The sequence below is a fragment of the Lepidochelys kempii genome, chromosome 10 (assembly GCF_965140285.1).
Source record: "Lepidochelys kempii isolate rLepKem1 chromosome 10, rLepKem1.hap1, whole genome shotgun sequence".
Classification (NCBI taxonomy): domain Eukaryota; kingdom Metazoa; phylum Chordata; order Testudines; family Cheloniidae; genus Lepidochelys; species Lepidochelys kempii.
In genome coordinates, this window is record NC_136389.1 from 65,216,932 (window position 1) to 65,237,067 (window position 20,136).

A 20,136-nucleotide genomic window follows, 5' to 3' on the forward strand; every position below is an offset into this window, starting at 1 on the left:
ATTTTTATGCGTCCACAGGACACCCCGCCGCTGAAAAGCCGCCAAGAAGCATTGCCGTTTCTTGGCAGCGACGCTTCTTGCCGCTGCTGCTTCCAAACGGCAGCATTTTGGCGGCGACGTGTCTGGCGCCCGCCACAGTCTTCTGGAAATAGCAATATGCTATTCCCACAAGGAAGGTTGAGGACCACTGATCTAGTCCATCCCACTGCACCGAGGCAGAACTAAGTATACCTAGACCACCTTGACACACATTTGTTTAATCTGTTTTTAAAAACCTCCAGTGATGAAGATTCAATAAGTAATGGAATAGGTTACCAAGGGAGGTTAACGATCCTTATAGTTAAAAACCACTCTAAAACCTATCCTCACAGTTAGAGAGTTTTTCCCCATATCCAACCTAAATCTCCCTTGCTACAGATTAAGTCCATTACATCTTGTCCTATCTTCAGTGGACATGGAGGATAATTAATCACTGTCCTCTTTATAACAGCCCTTAACATATTTGAAGACCTCTCTCTCACCAACAGAAGCTGGTCCAATAAAATATATTACCTCACCTACCTTGTGTCTCTAATATTCTGGGACTGACCCGGTTACAACTACACACTGTATACATCGCGCCCCCCCCCCCCCCACTCAGCCTTCTTTTCTGAAGACGAAACATAGGTCAGGTTTTCTAATCCTTTTACCATTTTTGTTGCTCTCCTCTGGACTCTCCCCAGTTTATCCACATCTTTTCCAAAGTATGCTAGCCAGAATTGGACATAGTACTCCAGCGGAGGCCTCATCAGTGCAGAGTAAAGCAGAACAATTACCTCCCATGTTTTAGATACAACTCTTCTGTTAATACCCCATAATATTAGCCTTTTTCACAACTGCATCACGTTATTGGCTCATCTTCCATTTGTGATCCACTGTAACCCCCAGATTCTTTTCAGCAGTATTCCCCAGTTATTCCCCATTTTGTGTCTGTCCATTTGATTTTTTTCCTCTAAATGTAATACTTCGCACTAAATCCAGATCTTCTAAACTGAAAGCAGCTAAAATAATACTCTAGCATCAACACTTAAATCATTAAAATACACACAAGATAAAGAAATACATCAATATTTTAAATACCTTCAGATGTTCCTTCGGAGCATCTGGAAACTTTACTATTTTGTTTTGTTGGTTATTTAATTCCTGTGTATGACCATTTGTGTATGGCCTAAAATTTTCTGGGAGATGATATACATTGTTCTGTTGGCAACGACTTGGTGCTTTATACCCATCTCTGCCGAGATACACATCATCAGAATCCTCTTCACTCTGTCTATCAGAGTAGTTCTCTTTAATTTCGTAAATGCATCTTTCCTTGTCTGCATTGTGCTGGTCAGTCCAATTACTGGCATGTGTTTCACCATGATTATTTCCTTGGTCATACAGGAACTGTTCAGGATACAAATTCTGTCCCTGTTCATAGCCCTATGAACAGATTAGAGATTTGATATTCTTCCTTACCTGAACTGTTGTCTCCTGTTTTTCCTCTTTGATTACAAACTTGTCAGGGTAGGCAACGTGCATTACTATTTGTTTGTAAAGGACCATATAAATTAATATTGTACCCTATAAATTACTAGATCAAAAACAAGTTATTCTTAATGAGAAGACCCTATTATTGGGTCACAATTTTGTCGGGGACTTACACTTTGGGGATTAGCTATCAGCAGATGATCATTCCACCTGCCCTCATGCTCCCAGGGTTCATGTGCTCTATACAGAGAGAAAGAAAATATTCATGAAACATTAGTAACTATACTGTGTGTGTTTGTGTGTGTATATATAATTATGTCCATGTTCTCAGAAAGAGAACTAGATTAAACTATTTAGCATCTACTCCATCTATTGTGGAACCTAAGGCCTAATTAAAGTTGTGGTATATTCCCATTGTTCGTAAAAGTTAAGCTAATGTTGTTTGTACACCATCTACCCATAGATAGAGCTTCAGCTTCACTACACTTTCTTAACGCATGCAAAATGAGTACCAAGAAAAATTAACTTTCTTACTGCTCTGCATCCTCTTGTATGCTACAATCAGAGTAATTAGAGAGCTGGTCTCCACTGTCATCCAGCATGTCATGGGGAAGGTCTGTTAATAGTTGTTGCAACTGAAATAAGACAAATAATACATGTTACCTATGCAAACATTAATACAGTACAATTTACTCATGCTTTTTTGAAAACGTATGCTTAAACTAAAAAAAGTCATACACATCTTAGAGACTGACGAAATAGCAAACACATGTGAAACACAATTTTCCCTCCATTGAGAAGACGCCAGTTACAACAGGGCTACCATGGCAACTCAGGGACACAGTTAAGTTAAGGATGCTTATTTGTTGGTGGAGTTACTACCCTAGTGATTTCTCTGGCAGGTACTTGCAGTAAATGACTTGTGCTGAAGAGTCACTGGATCGAGTGTCACAGAACAGAGCCTCTTTCTGGAGAGCTAACTTGCTGGAACCTCTTTCTCCATGCTAAGGTGCACTCCTTGGGTGCTGCTACCTCAGCAGGATTAGTTAGCTGATAATAGGGGAGGATTTAGCAGTCCTTCACTTGAAGCTATGAAGCATATAGAGTGGAGTGCTGATTACAGAGTGTTCCACCCAATGCTAGTATATACAGGAGATCAGAGTGCTGCAGTATTCAAAGATGTTCAAGTAGAACAGGGTAGTCAGGCCCTAACTGAGAAAATCCAACACGCTCAAAGAAAAAGAGAAAGTTGTGTTGCCCTTGCCCTAGTGGCAGCCCAAAAGGAGAATAAAAGTGGTGATGATTAATGTTTTCAGTTACTGTATATCAAGAATATACAATGAAATCAAAATTGCAACATGTAAATGTGTCACTTTCCCCACCTAATACGCAGTTTACCAGAGTACACTCAGCCTCAGAGCCTCTATTTCACAAGACAGATTTCAAGGTGAGCTGACTGCTGGTGAAAAACCATAAGATAGATGGAAGACTTGTCGACGTATTCAGCCAGGGAGGAAACTAGTACAACAACAAAAACGTCCTTCAAAATACTGGCCAGGAATTTTACTGGCAATAACTAATCTTGAAGGTCAAGTATACGATCTCCTCCACCGGGTAGAGGCTGCTGATAGAACAGTGGCGGGCTAGGTATACAATCTATCTGGGGAAAATACCTGTGTATAAATTGTACATACTGGCACATAAGGTGAACTTTAGGAAAAAGAGATTTATCCTCATTTCTGGGGAAAACATCTCTTATGAGAGTCAAAAAGGGTTATTCCTGTGTGTTTACAAGAGCATCGCTGACATGGGCCCAAGAGTTGCAGTTGCTTGTCAAAGGCAGTTATTGCTCCCCAGACTACAGCTGGAAGGTGCAGTAGCCAGAGTATGCCATGCATGTTGTTTATTCACAAGTCAAGGCTATTTTATTTAGAAAGTTGACTGTTTAGTTTAGGGCATGGGGAGGTTATAATTTATTCTATATGTAAATAGACACCAGTCAAACCAAGAATGACTGTCAGCTAAAAAATCAGAATAGTACTTATATTGTGTTTTACACTTCCAAAGTACTGTACAAACATTAACTAAGCCTCTCAACTCTCCCCTGAGGAAGGAGTTGTTTATACTGCTGCAGTCAGTGCAATAATTGAAATAATATAGTATAAAAAGACGGCACTCCTCTAAACAGTATGTCTTTTAAAAAAAATATTCTGAGATCTCATTTGGCATGTTATTTAGCTTCAACAAGCTAAATCACCTCAAAGTTTTTAGGAGAAAGGCACAAAAAGCATTTTAAAATATTCACTGCCATGTTATCTTCCCCAAAGCAGTCTACCCTGACTTTCCCATATTTAGTCATTCCCTTTGCCCACATAAATTAATTCTAAATAAATAAATAAAATAATCTTCTGTACTTACTTGGAGTAAGGAATCCTGTATAGAATGTACCTGTTCTTCCAAACCTTCAGAAAGGTTTCTGTATATAGCCATATATTGACCCTCAATTGGTAGATCTGGGCAGTACATTTTCTTTTTCTCAAAAGGATACTAGAAAGCTACATAATATATAATCAGTTATTGCATCTAGTGCCTGCACCCGAACTTTGTTCTTCTCTGAACTAGCAAAGTCTACACATACTTGTTAATTAGAGCAGAAACATCAGCTTCTATACATGAAGTACCAAAAAAAAAAAAAAAAAAAAGAGAAGACACTATCTCAGAGTAGCAGTTACTACTATGACGAAAGATAAAATTAGTATAACCTCCCCCCGCCCCCCAACAACAACATTTCAGATCAAACTCTCCCAAATTACTAAATCTCTGTTTTAAAAAAATCATTAACATACTCAGCTGCTTCCTAAGACTTCACATATACAAAGAGGAAGGCTGGAAGTGAGGGAAAACATCTTCCTAACACCACTACCTCATCACTTAAACCTTTGCTTGTTTCCAGACGTTCAACAATACTATGGACTAGTTATATGAATCAAACACCTTTTAGTCTTTCAATCTGAGAGACTACAATGTAAAATTATAAGTAATAATTCTGAAGCCTACAGCAAAATACCAAAGAAAAGGAAGAGAGAAGCCTTCTCTGCCTTCTGCAGAGTTCTCCTGTATTCAGATTGAAAGGACAAACTTTTACTGCTCTTCAAAACCTTGCTGGACTTCAGATATTTCTCTAGCTTTATTGTTTCCAGCAGGAGATCAGAAATGGAAAGCAGCAACATTAAAAGTAGCAGGACTTTCCTTTTTCCTTAACTACAACTGGGAAGTACTACTACATCAGCAATTTTGCTGGCCTCACCTTGGGGTGGGGACTTGAAGTCCGGCAGAAGGAACTGAAGCGCAGTGAGCGTATGATCTAGTATACTGATAGCATGCAGCAGAAAGCTGAGCACCCATCAAGAGTTAGTACAATGAGGATCTCTGGTAACTCTTATAAATTAGAAAGTCATGGGACTCCAAGCAGGCTGAGGCCGTGTAGCATGGCAGTGGGAGCAGCAAGAGCAGTAATTTGATGTTAATAACGGACCTGCCTCAAGACAAAAATCAGTCAAAGATAAAGATGACTTTATAGAGCAAAAGAAAGCAGGTAAAAATAGAAAGGTTGTTTGTCTCCTTGTGAGCCTGGTTCCAATAAGACTGGGACTCTTCGTGACAAAAATGACTGCCCAAAGTTTTGAGAGTCTACCCTTGTTTGCTGCACTGAAAAAGAGAACAGCTGCCTTTTTCCATTTTACCTACCACATATGCTAGACAGAGCATGTGACTTAACAAGATACTTAGGGCGGTAAGTAATCTTAGCAGGGCAGGGAGGTATATTTTTTGCTAGAAGTATTGTTTTTTTAAGCTTACTCCACAAAAAAAACTCGTTAAAAAAAGGTGTCAGGACACGATTTATGCCCAGTTATGAGAAGTGCCATGTCTTTGTGTCCCCTTGCCCCACCACACCCTTTTTTTGATGGGGGAGAGGACCACCATACTCAGTAAACACCTAAGGTAGAAGAAAATCACATTCCACATGCAATAAAGTCACAGAAAATAATACTAATTACCTTTAAAAAGTCCTGTTTTCCCAAACCTAGAATAAGCAAAGCCATTCACGGGGATGGGAAGACCCTCACTTATAACTATGTCTGAAGAAATGGGCAATTACTTTGGTTTGGTAAATTTACAAGTTTTCTCGTTGACGTGTTCTCTAATGCACAAGGAAAGAGAACTGGGCTTATAAAACAAATGTTATGGCATTAAATAACTAGATTAAACAGATGTCAAAGCATCATAAGTAATACTTAACACCTAGTGGGAAATGAAGGAAATAATTCTGGAGCATCTGGAGTTAAAACAGAAAGGAATCAATAAACTATGCTTATCTTTTCAGGCCTATAAAAGACTGGGTCCCATTGCTCCAACAGCCTCTTCTCCCAGCTCCAGTAGAGGAGCTGCTCACCAGCAAGTGGTGGAAGAAACTTTTGGGTTAGTGTGACCTCACACTAACAAAGACATTTCAACAGCCTAGATCAGAGGCTACATCACCACAATCACCCTTCCCTGTCAATATCTACAGCAGCAGAAAGCTCTTAGGATGCAAACACCAAACACAAGAAGAAAACAGCCCTAAATAGCCTCAATACAAGGAAAAGATCATCTACCAGCAGCTCTTCTGTACACTATTCATGAAGAAGGCTTTGCCAACTCTACCCCTTCCCACAATCACAACACTAATGCAGCATCCTGGAGAATCCTACACACACCTGCCACACTCTAACAACAGTATTGATAGATTACCACAACCAAAATACAACTCCTCCCACCCCCCAATATCACCTTCAACCCAATCCTGCTCCTTCCCAATGCAAGTTTTATCTAGAAGAAACATCCACAAGAAGTGCAAGCAGTGTCTCATTGGATACTACAGCCAATCCAGAGCAATTGCACATGTATATGCACACAGATAAGATCAATTCCAGAACTTAAGTTCCTCTTAACCAATACAAGACCACATCACATTTATGATCTCATCACCTGTGAACACCCTAACTGGATATGATTTACCAGAATTTGGTTGCCTAACACTATGGGCCCAATGGTAGCTCCCCTCATTTCTTCAGGCTAAATGAGTACATCACAGATTCTAGTGTACTAAAATGAATAAGTAGCCATTCTATTCCAAACTGGCCTCAGATACAAGAGTCTAATCAGAGTCTTTCAAATGCGCCTAGTTACATTTGCAGTTTTGGAGATAAGACCAATGTGGGTATCTTGCTAACATATAAGTCTTTAACCAGAAGAGGTTTCTTCAGAGAGCTGACTGAAATGCTGTCTAACCGTACTAAAGTTCCCAAGACTCAGTCAAGGAGGTCTACAACATCTCACTGCTAACACCTCTAACACAATGGCCCCAAACCAGCTCTCTCTGTCTCAGATGATTTCCAGCTTACACACAGCCATTCATACCACAAACCTGACCTTATATACAGTTCCAGTCCAATAGGTGTTTCCAGTCCTAGACAGATCACCATATCACACACGTAAAGATCATAACTGTCCCCAGTTTCAGGAAAGAAGCAGTAACCAGTCACCTTCCAAAAGCTCATGAGTACAGAGAAATTCCAGATTAAAGAACGCTCCACTCAGCAAAGTGGCCAAGTAATAAAACTTGTAGCGAGACACTACAAATACTCTGACCTCTGCCTTCAACCCTCTGGTACCAAAGCACCCTCTTGCCACATAGAGATCTGCAGTTCTAAGGCAAACGCAGCAAGTAGTAACAAAAATTAAGAGTCAGTGGAAGCAAACATAAGCTGACACAAAAAGAATGACACACAAGGAGTTCTTTCAGGTAATATACCTTAGCCATAGTATACAAGAGCATACATCATAATAGAGATCTCTTTAAAAAAGATCACCCTCCACTGAAGTATATGGAACATTAATTGCTTTGTTGATCTCAGAATGTCTTCTCTCAGTTCAGGAGCACAGCATCTCTCACTGTGAAGAGCTATCACTATTGTTATCCAAGGAGAGTGGCATAGAAGCTACCGCTACAAAGAGAAGCAAAATAATTTTTGTATATCAAGAGGTCATTAATTGTTTCCAAGTCTATTCTTTATTATCAACGTTTACATAAAGCATAGAACATTTCACCATGGGACAAATACTGCCTCAATGTCTGCAGGTGCAAGAAGTTCCCCCACACCACAAACAAGTGTGACCAACACTCTCAGACGCCGTCCCTTCTCATTAAAGGATAAAGATGAACTTTGAGAATAGTTCAACTATAACAACTGCTGTCATAAATTCTCTTCTCACAACCCAACCACACACACACACACACACAATCAATCAATCTTTAAATGGCACATTTCACAATTCTCCTAAAACAACTGACCTTGGGAAGTCAAGAAACATGCCTTCAGCTAGAACAAGAGCCTACCCCACCCCCCCAAAAATAAAATAAAATAAAATAAAAGGAACTAAAAACCCATCAGCTGTTTCTAGTGAGATCATAAGAGACACAAAAGTAAACTCAAGCAAATTGTGATGTCACCATAACCTTATCTCCCTTGACAACATTAAACGTGATTTTAAAAGTAGCTGGTGATGCTTCCAGAAAAAATAGAAAGTAACTTTTAACTAAGACAGTAAAATTTAAATTCCCTAAATGAACGTTTGGCTAGGATACTGAAATTAGTGCTCCTAATTCTTGTGAAAAGTGTTGCGGTAATCATAGTATTATTACAGAAATGTTGCAACTGTAAAGGTCAGTCTGTGCTAGGGAACTTTGGCATTTACTATAAAAGGTCATTAATGTCCACACACAAGTGCTTGTAATACCTCATAAGGTATCACAAGAGCCCATCTTGTCTTTAGATAGCAGAGTGGACCCCAAAAGGGAGCGGATGACACAGCAAGAGACCCGCACAGGGATCAGAGAATATTCTCTGATTCTCTAGACGCCGTATGCAAGCTATATTGCTATTGTCTGTGCTGTGTGTGCATGGGCAATGAGTTTTCTAGACATTTATACTGTACTTCTCTGTGGGATCCAAGTCCTAAACTTCCACCAGTTCAAGATCTGCCTTTTTTTTTTTTTTAAACCTGGTAGCAAAGATTTGCTTAATATTTTTTATATTTAATATAAATCATTTTAATAGATAAGACATTTACAACTTAGGTTGTCAATTTCAAATTTAATTTTTATTTTTTTTAAATATAAACCTGTATTTAAATTTTAAAACAGTCTGATGATTTTGATTGAAAAATAAAAATAAAAAATAAATCAGTTTTTAGCCACCTTGAAAGCATCCAGCATAATCAGACAAGGGAGCACCTCAACTACAAAATGAAAATATTAAAACATATTTTGTGCCACACAATCAAGCTGGTGCCCAGAGTAGAAAATATTCCCTCAACTCCAACCAAAACTTTAGCCTCTTAAGTAAGTAATCCTAACCAGGGGAGAGGTTGCTGAGAAATAACCACAGTTCTCAGGTGATGGAGGCCTTTAGCTTTGTCTCATCATGTATTGAAGGTGTGCAGTTCTCACAAATACTGCACTCTGTTATGAGCTTCCTTCTTTAAAAAGTAGGCTCTCATCTCTTCTTGAGATTTGGCGTAATTCTTTTAAAAACAACATACTGCAGTATTGAATGCTGTGCTCTCATGAGAGCCTTGGGAATTAAAAAATTCAAATTTATAATCCTTCAGAATAATTACAACTGTGGATAAAAGAAATGAAAAGGAAAGAGTTAAACAAGCCTTCAGATTTATGCCATTTCTTTGCTTTCACCTCTTGCTCCCTTGCATAGTCCTCCTGGTCATATTCATCTTCTTCTTCATGTTGAGTTTGCAGAGCTCCACTGTCAAAGTCAAGTGACATTGTTTTCTAACAAGGTAAAGTTTTTGCTGTCCAACTTGTTTAAAACCTATCACAGGAGGAAGAAAAAGTTACATATAAGCAACAAAATGTTTACTTCAGAACAAATACTGCAACTATCAGTGCATTAACTTGATCTTCCACTGTAGCATCTCAATGTATTAGCAAGACTTTTTAATTTCTAAGAATTCTGTGTTTTAGCAATTAAAACATTTAATAAACAACATTTAGATGTTAAAGTGTTTAACCGTTAATCATTACATGAACATTAAAACAAACAGTTTACTTAAAATAAATTATGTTCTGAAGTATTTCAAAACTTTGGGCCTCTAGGGAGTTAGTATATATTCACTCAGTATAAGTAGATAAATTCTACCTTGTATTAGTCCTGCGGTTTTGGGTTTGTTTGTTTTATAGTTCATGTAACTGATATAAAAAATGCTGGAAGTGTGCTACTGCCAGAGCACCCATACAAACCATAATAGAAGCAAAAAAAGTCCCCAGTCAATTAAAGACTTCTGACAAGCCTTAATTAGCTGTTTAGAATTTAATCTTTTCTGATCAACTGTAAGTGGCAATACCAGAACTATTACAGCAGCTTTTACAACACTTTTACACCTAGCCTCCCCCCTACTTTTTTGGAGATATAATTGTAGTACATGTTGCTATTCCCACCCCACCCCCAAACGATAGGTTTAGTAAACGCATCATTCCCAAATTAAGGAAAGCAGATGACATCCAATTGGAATCAACAATGTAACGTTTTGTAAATAATTACTTTAAAAGGTGTTTGCCTACTTAATCTGAGTATTTCCTACAGCACAAATAGCACCCATCACAAAATTTCCTTCAAAACATGCGTAAGGTTACTTGAGCTTACTGGTTGCAGCAGTCCTCATCTACTCCTCCCTTCAGCCTGTTTTTAAATCATCTCTACTAAATAGCTCTTGCACCTGCATCTACTGATAATTTTCCCAAGCAGCAGCAATGAAATTGATCCAATTCTTGTCAGTTTTCAATGCAGCTATTCAGAACCCTGCTGGTAGTAGTAACATTGACCAAAAAAAGTGGGCGAGGTAATACAGTATCTTTTATTGGACCAATTTCTGTTGGTGAGAGACAAGTTTTTGAGCTACACACTCTTCTTCAGGTGGTCAGTTTTCATTTTACTGCAGCTTGACAAAAGCAATAAGCAGTAAATAAGGCACTGAAGCAGTCTTCAGAATTAGGAAGACAGCAATGCATTAGTTTAGCTTGATTTCAGGAAAGTGAATCTGTGTAAAACAATATTTTTCTCTAAAAGCCTATCATATTACATTTAGATTCGAATACCTTCCAAACCATAGCATCTGGGCAGCTTCCAACAATACATAAATGACAGGACTAACATCTGTCATGTGTGGTTCAATTCCTCTCTCCCCCTCTCTGCAGAGGGAGAACTGGGGGCAGGATGGTGTTTTGGTAGAGATGTTTTATTTACGTTAATATGTACATGCTTTTTTTTTTTTAAATATTAGAAGAGAAAAGATCAAATAAGCACACCTTGCTCATAGAACAGTGGTTCTCAAACTTCTGTACTGGTGACCCCATTCACAAAGCAAGCCTCTGAGTTCGACCCCCCTTATAAATTGAAATCACTTTTTTATATATTTAGCACCATCATAAATGCTGGAGGCAAAGCAAGGTTTGGGTTGGAAGGTGACAGCTTGCGACCTCCCAGGTAATAACCTTAGGACCCCCCGAGAGGTCCTGACCCCCCACTTTGAGAACCCCTGACATAGAACAAAAGGTAGTGAAGTTTGTGATGGTCAGTCCAAGCTCAAATCCTGCATAATTTGCTAGCACCTACTCACCATAAATACATGTATTTTTTGGAGTCCTGTGCACATAATCAGAGTGCACACACACTCATCTTTTAATCAAACACAAACGTAACAGCATCTCATCATACACATAGTACCAGATCCATTGGCAAGCCTCCCTTTTCTAAAGCTACTTCAGGTTTGGCAGTACTAGTTAAGGAAAAAAACCAGCAGCTTGAAAATTACAGCTGGGATTTTCAAGGAGACCTAGGGGTGGCACCCACCACATATTCAATTTCAGAGACATACAGATGACCTCTGAAATCACCAGCATACATTTCTAACTGAAGATCTCTTTACCCACTATATAGTTACAAACAACATCCAAGATGACTACAACTGAAAGGTAGCAGAAAATTCTTTGTTGTTCATTTTCTTTATTTTGTGAATTTTGCAGTACTTTGTGTATAATCAGATCACTCTTTTGATGATATTCAGCTGTGATTCCTTCCTGATGCAAAGTTCATAGGAATTTGCTGTTGTTCTAACTTGCTAGAAAGATGCTCATAAACCAGTGTGACAACAGAGCGAGAGTTCAAGTTTCTTCTTTTTTAAAGACTCAAAGTATCGTACCCAGAAGTTGTTTTGAAGAACAATTGAGGTGTTTTTTTTTAAACCAACTAAAGTAGAGCGAATGTCTTTTGCTTCTGCCAGAGCAGCTCTCACTACCCAGCAATGAGAAAACATCCACTGCAGCCATCAGTGGCACGCTACACTGGCTGACAGGTCACGACTGTATTTCATTAGCCATTGGCCCCAAACAGGAGTGGGGTTTAAAAGTCTTTAGATTCCAGCGGCCGAGGATCCTGCGACAGGGCGGTGGGCGCGCCCCATCCCCACCCTCTACTGACTCTGGGCTCCGCCCACGCGAGGGGGAGGCCATCGCAGGATCACCGCCACCCCCCGCGCAGCCGGCTGCACTCGCATCCTCGGGCGGGGGGCTGCCAGAAGGCCCCGCGGCAGCAGAACGGTGGCACCGGAAGGCTACAGGAGACAAGCCCGTGGGCGGAGTTAGCTGCCCGGTCGCGCCTCCCTCTCCGTCCCCCTCATCCTTCCCCATCCCACGGAAGCGCCAGCGCTGAGGGAGGCGGTAGGAGGCGGCCCCCGGGAGGGACAAGGCCCCACTCGCTGTGGCCACCAGCTAGGGACCGTACCGAGCCCCCCGGGCGGGCTTAGGAACGGGGCTCGCGTGCCCCCCGAGGGGGGAAGGGAAGAAGCAGGGCCCGCGCTCCGGGGGGGAGCCTCCCACTCCTGGTAGGTCTCCAGGAGAGGAGCAGCGCGGAGCCCGCACCGATACTTACCAGAGGCCGCAGGACGCTACAGTTACTCGCCTTCCATCAAATCCCACCGCTAGCCTTCCGCGTGACACAGCCTAACCCTCTTTGAGTGACAGCCGAATCCTCCAGCCAGCGACCAGGCCGCTATTCTGCGCCCTAGCGGGCTCGGCTCTAGAGGCGGGACTTACTTGTCCCTCCTCATTCAGGTTCAGTTGCGCCGCAAACGCCAGAGTTTGCAGTTTGAAAGCAGGCGCGGGAGGCCGCGGGAAGCGCTGCCGCTCGCTGATTGGCTGGGGATCTTAGCCAATGGCTGGTAGGGGCGGGTTTTAGCGGACCTCTGCTGCTGGCCAGTCCCTTATCCCCCTTTTCGTCCCCACTGTGCATCCCAGGCCTACAGCTGGGAGGGACCCTAACAGGAGGGGGGCGTGGGACATGCACGCGCCACGGCGTCTGCCATGTACGGTTATGAAAGCAACATGTGATGCATCACCAGAAACATGGCGGTGCCATAGCAACATGATGGCATCCTGACATGGCAACGAGACATGACATCACAGCAGGAGCCCATGACCATGTGAAGCTGAAATGTGGAGGCATTATACAGATGCCATCTGATGAGAGGTCTGAAACCGATTTTAAGATGAGCTGTTTGAGTGCAGCTTGTGGTTGACTATTGCATTGATTATTGCTTGATTTCTTAATAAATCTCTTTGGGAGACAGGGGTATATGAATGATGCTGCATATCACATGCTTGTATTGTAACATTTCCCCATTCACTGATATCATTAGCTGATTCAGATGTCCATGTTGTCCCTTTGCCGAATGGTAGCGGTGGCTGGAGTCTTACAGGTTGGCTTCCCCGGGGAGGACACAGCAGTCAACACGTATCGAGCCTGAAAATAAGTGGCACCACTTCAGATACTTTGGGGGCAGGAAACCAAATTCCAGTCCTTCCCCTGCAGAGACCATATTCTGGTCCCCTCTCATTACATTCTTCCTTCTGCAGGGACCTATGGTCTCCCTTAGGCATAAAGTCTCCCTTCTCTCTTATCCATACAATGCATGTGCCAGTGCTTCCAGGAGCTGCGCTCTGAGTGGAGTTCTCTGCATTCGAACACACTCCCCATGTGCCAAGTCACCCCACCATTTGGTCTGGCTACCCCTCTATCTGGACAGAGGGGCACCTAGCCAAATCTGAGTGTATTTTGATCCCTTGGGCCTGCTCACAATCCCACTCACAGAAATTTCCTCTGTTTTGTGGGGTGGCTGGGTCAAATTCCTATGATGTTGCAGCTAAAAGGACACTCGGGGCTGCTCCAGCAGCGATCATATTGATTTAGCACAAATCCACTGCTTAAGAATGGTCAAGCCATGGCTCCTGGGTGCCATATGAAATTTTGAGCAAGTACAAAAATCTTGTGGGGGAGGGGGAACATTTGCTTCCCCAAATGTGCAAATTGCTGGGCATATTTTAAGTATAGCTGGTTTTATTAACACACATATACTAGATGAAGTGGTAAAACAACATTCAGAGCAATCCCCTTTTTCAGCTCTTTCAGCCTACCACCATTACTCAAGTCTCAGAGAATGACTCTGCCTCAAGAATTGATTATAATCAGAAACATGTCAAAAGCCAAACTTTTCTGCTGCTCAAACTCCAAAGGCACTGCCTGTACCATATATTTGCATAATTAACAATACAGAGGGTCTTCCCAGGTATGAATCATTTGCTCATCTGCTAAGAAAAAGAATTTGACCCATTGACATCTTCCATAAACATATAATTCCACTGCTTGAATCAGCATTAAATCATATAAACTTTGGAAGTCTTGATAGAGACATATTGAGGCAGATAAGAGCACACAGATATTTGTGTGCGTGTGTTATAACATTTTATTTATTGAAATTATCCAAATACAAATTTTAATCTGTTCAAGGAAATTTCTGTTATTTCAGTGGAATCTGCATGCACTTTGATAAAGGGACTGAAATGCTCAGCATTTTCAATGTGGCTTCCCTAAGTACATCTGTGTCCTTCCTAGTGGGGCTTAGTAACATCTTAATAATACTTAGCACAGATAGAGCTTTACATACATTAACCAATTCTTACAACTTCAGTTGCGAAGTAATATCCCCCTGGGCACAGAAAGGTGAAGTGACTTGCATAGGCATGCTTGCCAATGACTTTTCTCAGAGGCTTTAAGATGGTTTTCAGGAAAACTTTCCAGAATTCTGCCACTGTGCATAGGATAATGTACTTTGTAAGCAGTAGCTAGCCCACAGAGCAGGTCAGGGACTTATTAATACGCAAATGATAGAGGTGTCTCTGTTTTTTGGAGAAGACTAACTGGAGTTCTAGTGATTTAATCTAGAAAGTATGTCTTTTGTCAATAGAATATGGGTGTGTTACAGCAGCACCTGAGTTGTATCAGTAGTCTTCAAGATTCTTCCATTTTCTCCCTTCCACAGCAACAGATTCTGAGATTTTTTTTTTCCCTTTTTTTTTCTCTCACAGTTTTGCTTCAATGACACCCAAGAGAAGCCCAAGCCATAAAGTTTGGGCCCTAAGCCAAATTTTCCTACAAGCTAGGGATGTTCAATTTCAGGGTGGCGGTTCCAGTCTATTTCTTGTCAAGCTATAAATACCATACCCACATGCTAGATATTTTCTGCATACATCTGTCCATGAAAGAAAAATGAAAGTTCTAGGACAGTCGTTCTCACTATCAAATTCAGACAACTCTTCTCCCATGGCCCCACAACCCCAAACACTTTGTTTTTCAAGTCTTGGGAGGCTTTCAATTAATTCTGGCAGAAGAGGAGTTCTACACACACTCGCTTTCTACCTCCCTCCTGGGAGCAGAAGAGCTCCATTCTTCTCCTCTTCCCCACCTCCAACTTTGAAGAGGAAGCAGAGCAACTGCAGTTCTCTTTCACAGCCAAACAGCCAAAGTGTTCTCTCCCCCTTCGGCTAAATGCACTTGTATTGAGTAAGTTACACGGTGGTGCTCTAGCTAAGCGGGAGAGTGTGCAGAGCACCAATCCAGAACCTGATACCACTTTGCCAGCAACTCTACAGAACTCTTCAGTGACTCTCTTTGCGGCTTTGATCCACAGATTAGAACCTTCGCAGTGAGCAAATAGAAACAACATAGGTCTTCAGTGCTGAAGGCACAAAATAGGACCCATGCCAGACAGTTATCAAGGCAATCAACTACAGTGACATTTCAAAGCTTCTCCTTGCTTCAAGGTGTGTACGTGAGCTTAATATTCTAATGACATTACACAAGATGAAAGATTATAGCTTTTTCAGGCCTAGAAACTGATGAAAAAACAGGGGAAGTCATTTCACACTGCTTAAAAAATGGCTCTTCAAATAATCAGATTTTCCCTTCAATGGAAGACAATGCCCTCAGTTACCAGACCTTTTATCCTATATATGAGCCTTTTTTCTTTCAAGAAGCAAGGATCTCTCTCTGTAACATCCTATAAGATGTTCGTATTGAATGGAGGACACAGAATTTCCATGTTTTTAGTGAAGCTCATTTACCACAGGATAATGGAATTGAATTTGGCAAGGGGTGGGTGCAGTTGATTGTGCCAAAAGGCATCGCTTATTTTAAAACCAAGCAAGGATGCCCTTACTAGAGCTGGGCTAATTATTTTTCACAAGTAATTTATTCCCCTGAAAATGCAGTTTTGGTTGACCCAGAGCTATTTGTGAATTTGTGTAGTTATTTTTTCTACCCCAAAACAAAAAACTTTGTTTCGATTTTTCAGAATTTCCAGCAAACTGAAAAATCCATTATTTGGCCAGCTCTAGCCCTTAGATAAGTCCCCACAAGGGCCTTCAGTTCCACTTCCACCTCCTCTCTCCTATTATTCATTGAAACACTGCTCCTTAACTACCAATGAACTACTGACTCTCTCAGATACGCTGATTACAGGTTCATTCAGATTTAGAGCATTTATTGTGACAAAACAGAATATAGTTTCTTAAAAAGACATTTCCAATGTTTATGATCAAATGGAAACTAAGTAAGCAAGGGGCAGATATCACATCATTTTGGGAAAAAGTTTGTACAATAATCTCTAGAACATGCGAAAATCAAATTTTTTTTTTTAATATTTCCCCCCTCAAAATGTATCATTTGTCTCATTCAGTTTCTCTAATCTGTAAATATCTATGGAATCAATGAAAAATATATGTAACCTAGTTTTAAAAAGAGACATTTCCAGTAATTGTTGGCAATCATAGTAAAATTATATGCAAGACACAAAAATATTAGGATCTAGCATGCTTGCTCTTTGACACATTCTATTCCAAAATTACACTTCATTTACATATCTTTATTTCAGTTTAGTAAATGTTGCATAATCTCAAATCTTTGAGCAGTCAGACAGTGATTAAAAAACTGATTGTTACTAAGAAAACAGGCAACCTTTCTGTATTGTGTATGCAATTAATTTTAAACATTGTTTGCTATTAAAGTGCTGTTATAAGCAAAATGAAATAAAATTAGTGTCTACTGTAAGTGACATGTTAGTAATATTCAAATAATTTGTTTTGGCAAATAGTTCTAAACCTACATATGTTCATGTACCCACTTGAAACTAATCCAATATAAATATTTGTTTCCAATAATTCCATGACTAGAAGGCACATACTACCGTAATAATGTCCCAGCAGTTTGTTCAAGTGAGCTTTTCCATGTACAAATTTAATTGTGCTTTTAAATAGTTACTGATTCAGTATGACCTTGAAAGTGATATCTGTGCATGTCTTTTGTTTCCCAAATGGATCTCTCACTCTCCAGGGGTTTCATTTTGATAAGATTAACATCATACATATATATATATATATATATGTATGAACATATGTATAACTGTAGATCTATATATATAGCTATGCATATTGATCTCTATAGATCTACATAGTTATACATATATTCATACATACACATGAAAAGAAGTCTTCCATAACAGCAGCTGAAAAGTGCAGTTTATACTTTTTGAGTTGGCTTTGTAGTAATGAAGTTTAAGAATAGTCAATGCAGTTTTCACAAATGAATTGCCATGGGAATTTTGAGATCCAACAGTGTTATTTGTTGTATTGAATGTGTCCTGTGTTACTCTGTTTTCTCACTGGCTGTTTCAAGCTCACTTCACTTCCAGAAGAGATGATTGGCAGATTATTTTCCATGTGGTAGCGAATAAGATGACCCACACTATCAAACACGTGGTCTTTGGTTCTCACCTTGTAAAGAAGCAAAAGAATTGATTGAAGTTTATTTTCAATTAAAAATGATCACAGACTGAACCTGCTCCTTTGAAGTCAACAGGAATTAAAGCCACTGAATTCAGCAGGATCAATACACAGGATTGCAGTGATACACACTTTAACAGAACAAATAGTTTTAACTATTGTTCTGTTATCTGTTTCGCACTGGTTTTCCTGTGTGCCAGCCAGAAGTAACACCTGTGATATCCTGTCTTGGGCTGGTTACATATTCTGCTATGGTGATGTCATACCCATTGCACAGGCAACGGAGAACAACTGAGGGAGAAAGGGGAAGTTGATGGAATGTGTGCAGAACTGGGCACAGGGGCACACAACTATGAAAGGGGAGCAAAGCCACAATTTTTTCTCCCAAGAGGCATCTCCCCTCAATCCCTCTTGCAAATGCTCTCTGGTTCACTCCCACTTGTAAGAAATATCACTCAGGGAAGCCCCTCAAGCAGCTGTACAGAATCCTAGAAGGGTAGGTTTCAGGTTATACAACTGACTCTTTCCATTATCTTTTCTGCATCTGGAAACCCTTTACTGGTCAATTTTACTGTTAGATGCTATCGGCATTTGATTATAGCAACATTTAATACTCAAAGGATGTATTAATTATACATCCATGTGAGACAGCTAATTACAATAATGAGCACACTATTAAAAGTCTCGGGTGAAGTCCTAGCCCAACTGCAGTCATTGGCAAAACTCTTGTTAACTTCAACAGAACCCGCATTTCGTCCTTGGCAGTTTAATATGCACTTTGCCTTTGAAATGTTGGAGCAAACCAGTACATTTTTAATGAGATACTTTCCAGACATGGATTATCCATACCTTGCCTTCAGGATCCACCAATAGTAAATGCTTTGCTTGCCCTCCTTGCAATCCACTTAATACATATTGACCAGGTGATGTTGCACTCTCTCGCACCAAAAAATCCCCATCGTTGACCAAGAGGGTCTCTGCTGCTTTCCTGTTTAATTTCCCATGGTAACAATCTTCATTCCTTAACTGTTGCTTTATTTGTGGCAGGACACATACGCTATCCATGTTGGTTGTGGCACGCTGCTGAACAGCTTCTGGCAATTCTAAAATTAAATGAAAGGAAAGATGTTGGACCCTTCACCCAAAACTTCAGCATAAATGCAGTAGATATTAAATTTGTTATACCACAAACACTTGGAGAGTCAAATGATTCAGATTTGAAGCTGTAATCAAACCAGTCTTCCAGGTAGTAATAATATTTAACATATTCAAAGCCTTATGCACACAGTAATATTCACAGCACCCAGCAAGTTAGTTAAAACTTATCACCCCCGTTTTACAGATGTAGAAACTTTGGAAAGTGTGAGATTCATTAAACAGCTGGTTAGTTCTCACATTGCTAGGTAACAGGAACAGGGATTAGTCATTAAAAAGTTTGTTCTGATATTGTAGTGTTTGAGTTTTGTATTGTCACGCTTGAGTATGGTGGGTTTCTCTGGGAAAGAATCGCAAAGTCTGGAAGCTTAGAGGAGATTCCATCTTGCAATTGCATATCTGAATGTGGCATGTATTGGAAAGCTGTTTATGTAGTTCAGTGAACTACATACAATTATGAATGGCATAAAAATACTTCTGTAGGGTTGTGTCAGTTGTAAAACATTCTGTCTTACACCAAAATCTAGAGACAAAATGCTTGATTTGTTCGTTTGCATGGTTACTTTTACCTATTGTATTATCAGCACATGAAAAATGACAAAGAACACAATCTGATTATTTGTGATCTGGTAGGTATTTTGTTAAAACAAAAAAATCAGATCTTTCCTGCAAAACAAGTTTGTCTTTGGCTACATTATTTAAAGATCTAATTTTTCATTCTTCTTTAGCTGGCACTGAAGAGAATGCCACATCTAATCGTGAGGGTCATGTTGAATGACTCTAGCTATGTACTGGAGTATAAGATAATATGACTGATTCAGCCAGAAAGGAAGCATTTACAGCATGATGCATCTGCTAAGCAAAACCAAAATGTTACTAAACACAACAACAGTATAGGAGGGTTGGGATACAGCCAGTCAGGCCGCAAATGACTCATAGGCAACATTTCTCTTAGAAAACTGACTGGTATCACTGTTTCAATGCAGTTTTGCTAGCAGGGCCTTCTCTGGCCTCTTTAAAGAAGGATTCTCCAAGCACAGAGGGAACCCCCAGATCCAAGCTAGGAAAGTCATCATGGCCAGAGGGTTGCTCTTATGCAGGCCTCTCTTGTCTCCATCCCCTTCTCTCTGAGTGGATGGATCCCAAGCCAACTGCATAAGTGGTTCAGGAAGGGAGAAGAT

The 20,136-nt window shown here is 40.3% G+C and overlaps 2 protein-coding genes across 3 annotated transcripts in view; both read right to left on the minus strand.

Moving 5' to 3' along the window:
• Positions 1 to 12,664, minus strand: part of CEP152 (centrosomal protein 152) — a 51,511-nt gene extending 38,847 nt beyond the window's left edge. Inside the window, exons 1-5 of the mRNA XM_073303951.2 lie at positions 12,558 to 12,664; positions 9,308 to 9,443; positions 2,047 to 2,147; positions 1,686 to 1,752; positions 1,120 to 1,464 (exon numbers count right to left, since the gene is read on the minus strand). Coding sequence (XP_073160052.2) covers positions 1,120 to 1,464; positions 1,686 to 1,752; positions 2,047 to 2,147; positions 9,308 to 9,397 — 603 coding nt within the window. The 5' untranslated portion in view covers positions 9,398 to 9,443; positions 12,558 to 12,664. The remainder of the gene's footprint in view (positions 1 to 1,119; positions 1,465 to 1,685; positions 1,753 to 2,046; positions 2,148 to 9,307; positions 9,444 to 12,557) is intronic.
• A 3,742-nt stretch (positions 12,665 to 16,406) lies between these two features.
• Positions 16,407 to 20,136, minus strand: part of SHC4 (SHC adaptor protein 4) — a 51,478-nt gene continuing 47,748 nt past the window's right edge. For both annotated transcript variants that reach the window (XM_078854464.1, XM_073303952.2), the window contains 2 exons: positions 18,650 to 18,903; positions 16,407 to 17,791 (listed from right to left, as the gene is read on the minus strand). In XM_078854464.1, the coding sequence (XP_078710590.1) occupies positions 17,636 to 17,791; positions 18,650 to 18,903 (410 nt within the window). In that variant the 3' untranslated portion in view covers positions 16,407 to 17,635. The remainder of the gene's footprint in view (positions 17,792 to 18,649; positions 18,904 to 20,136) is intronic.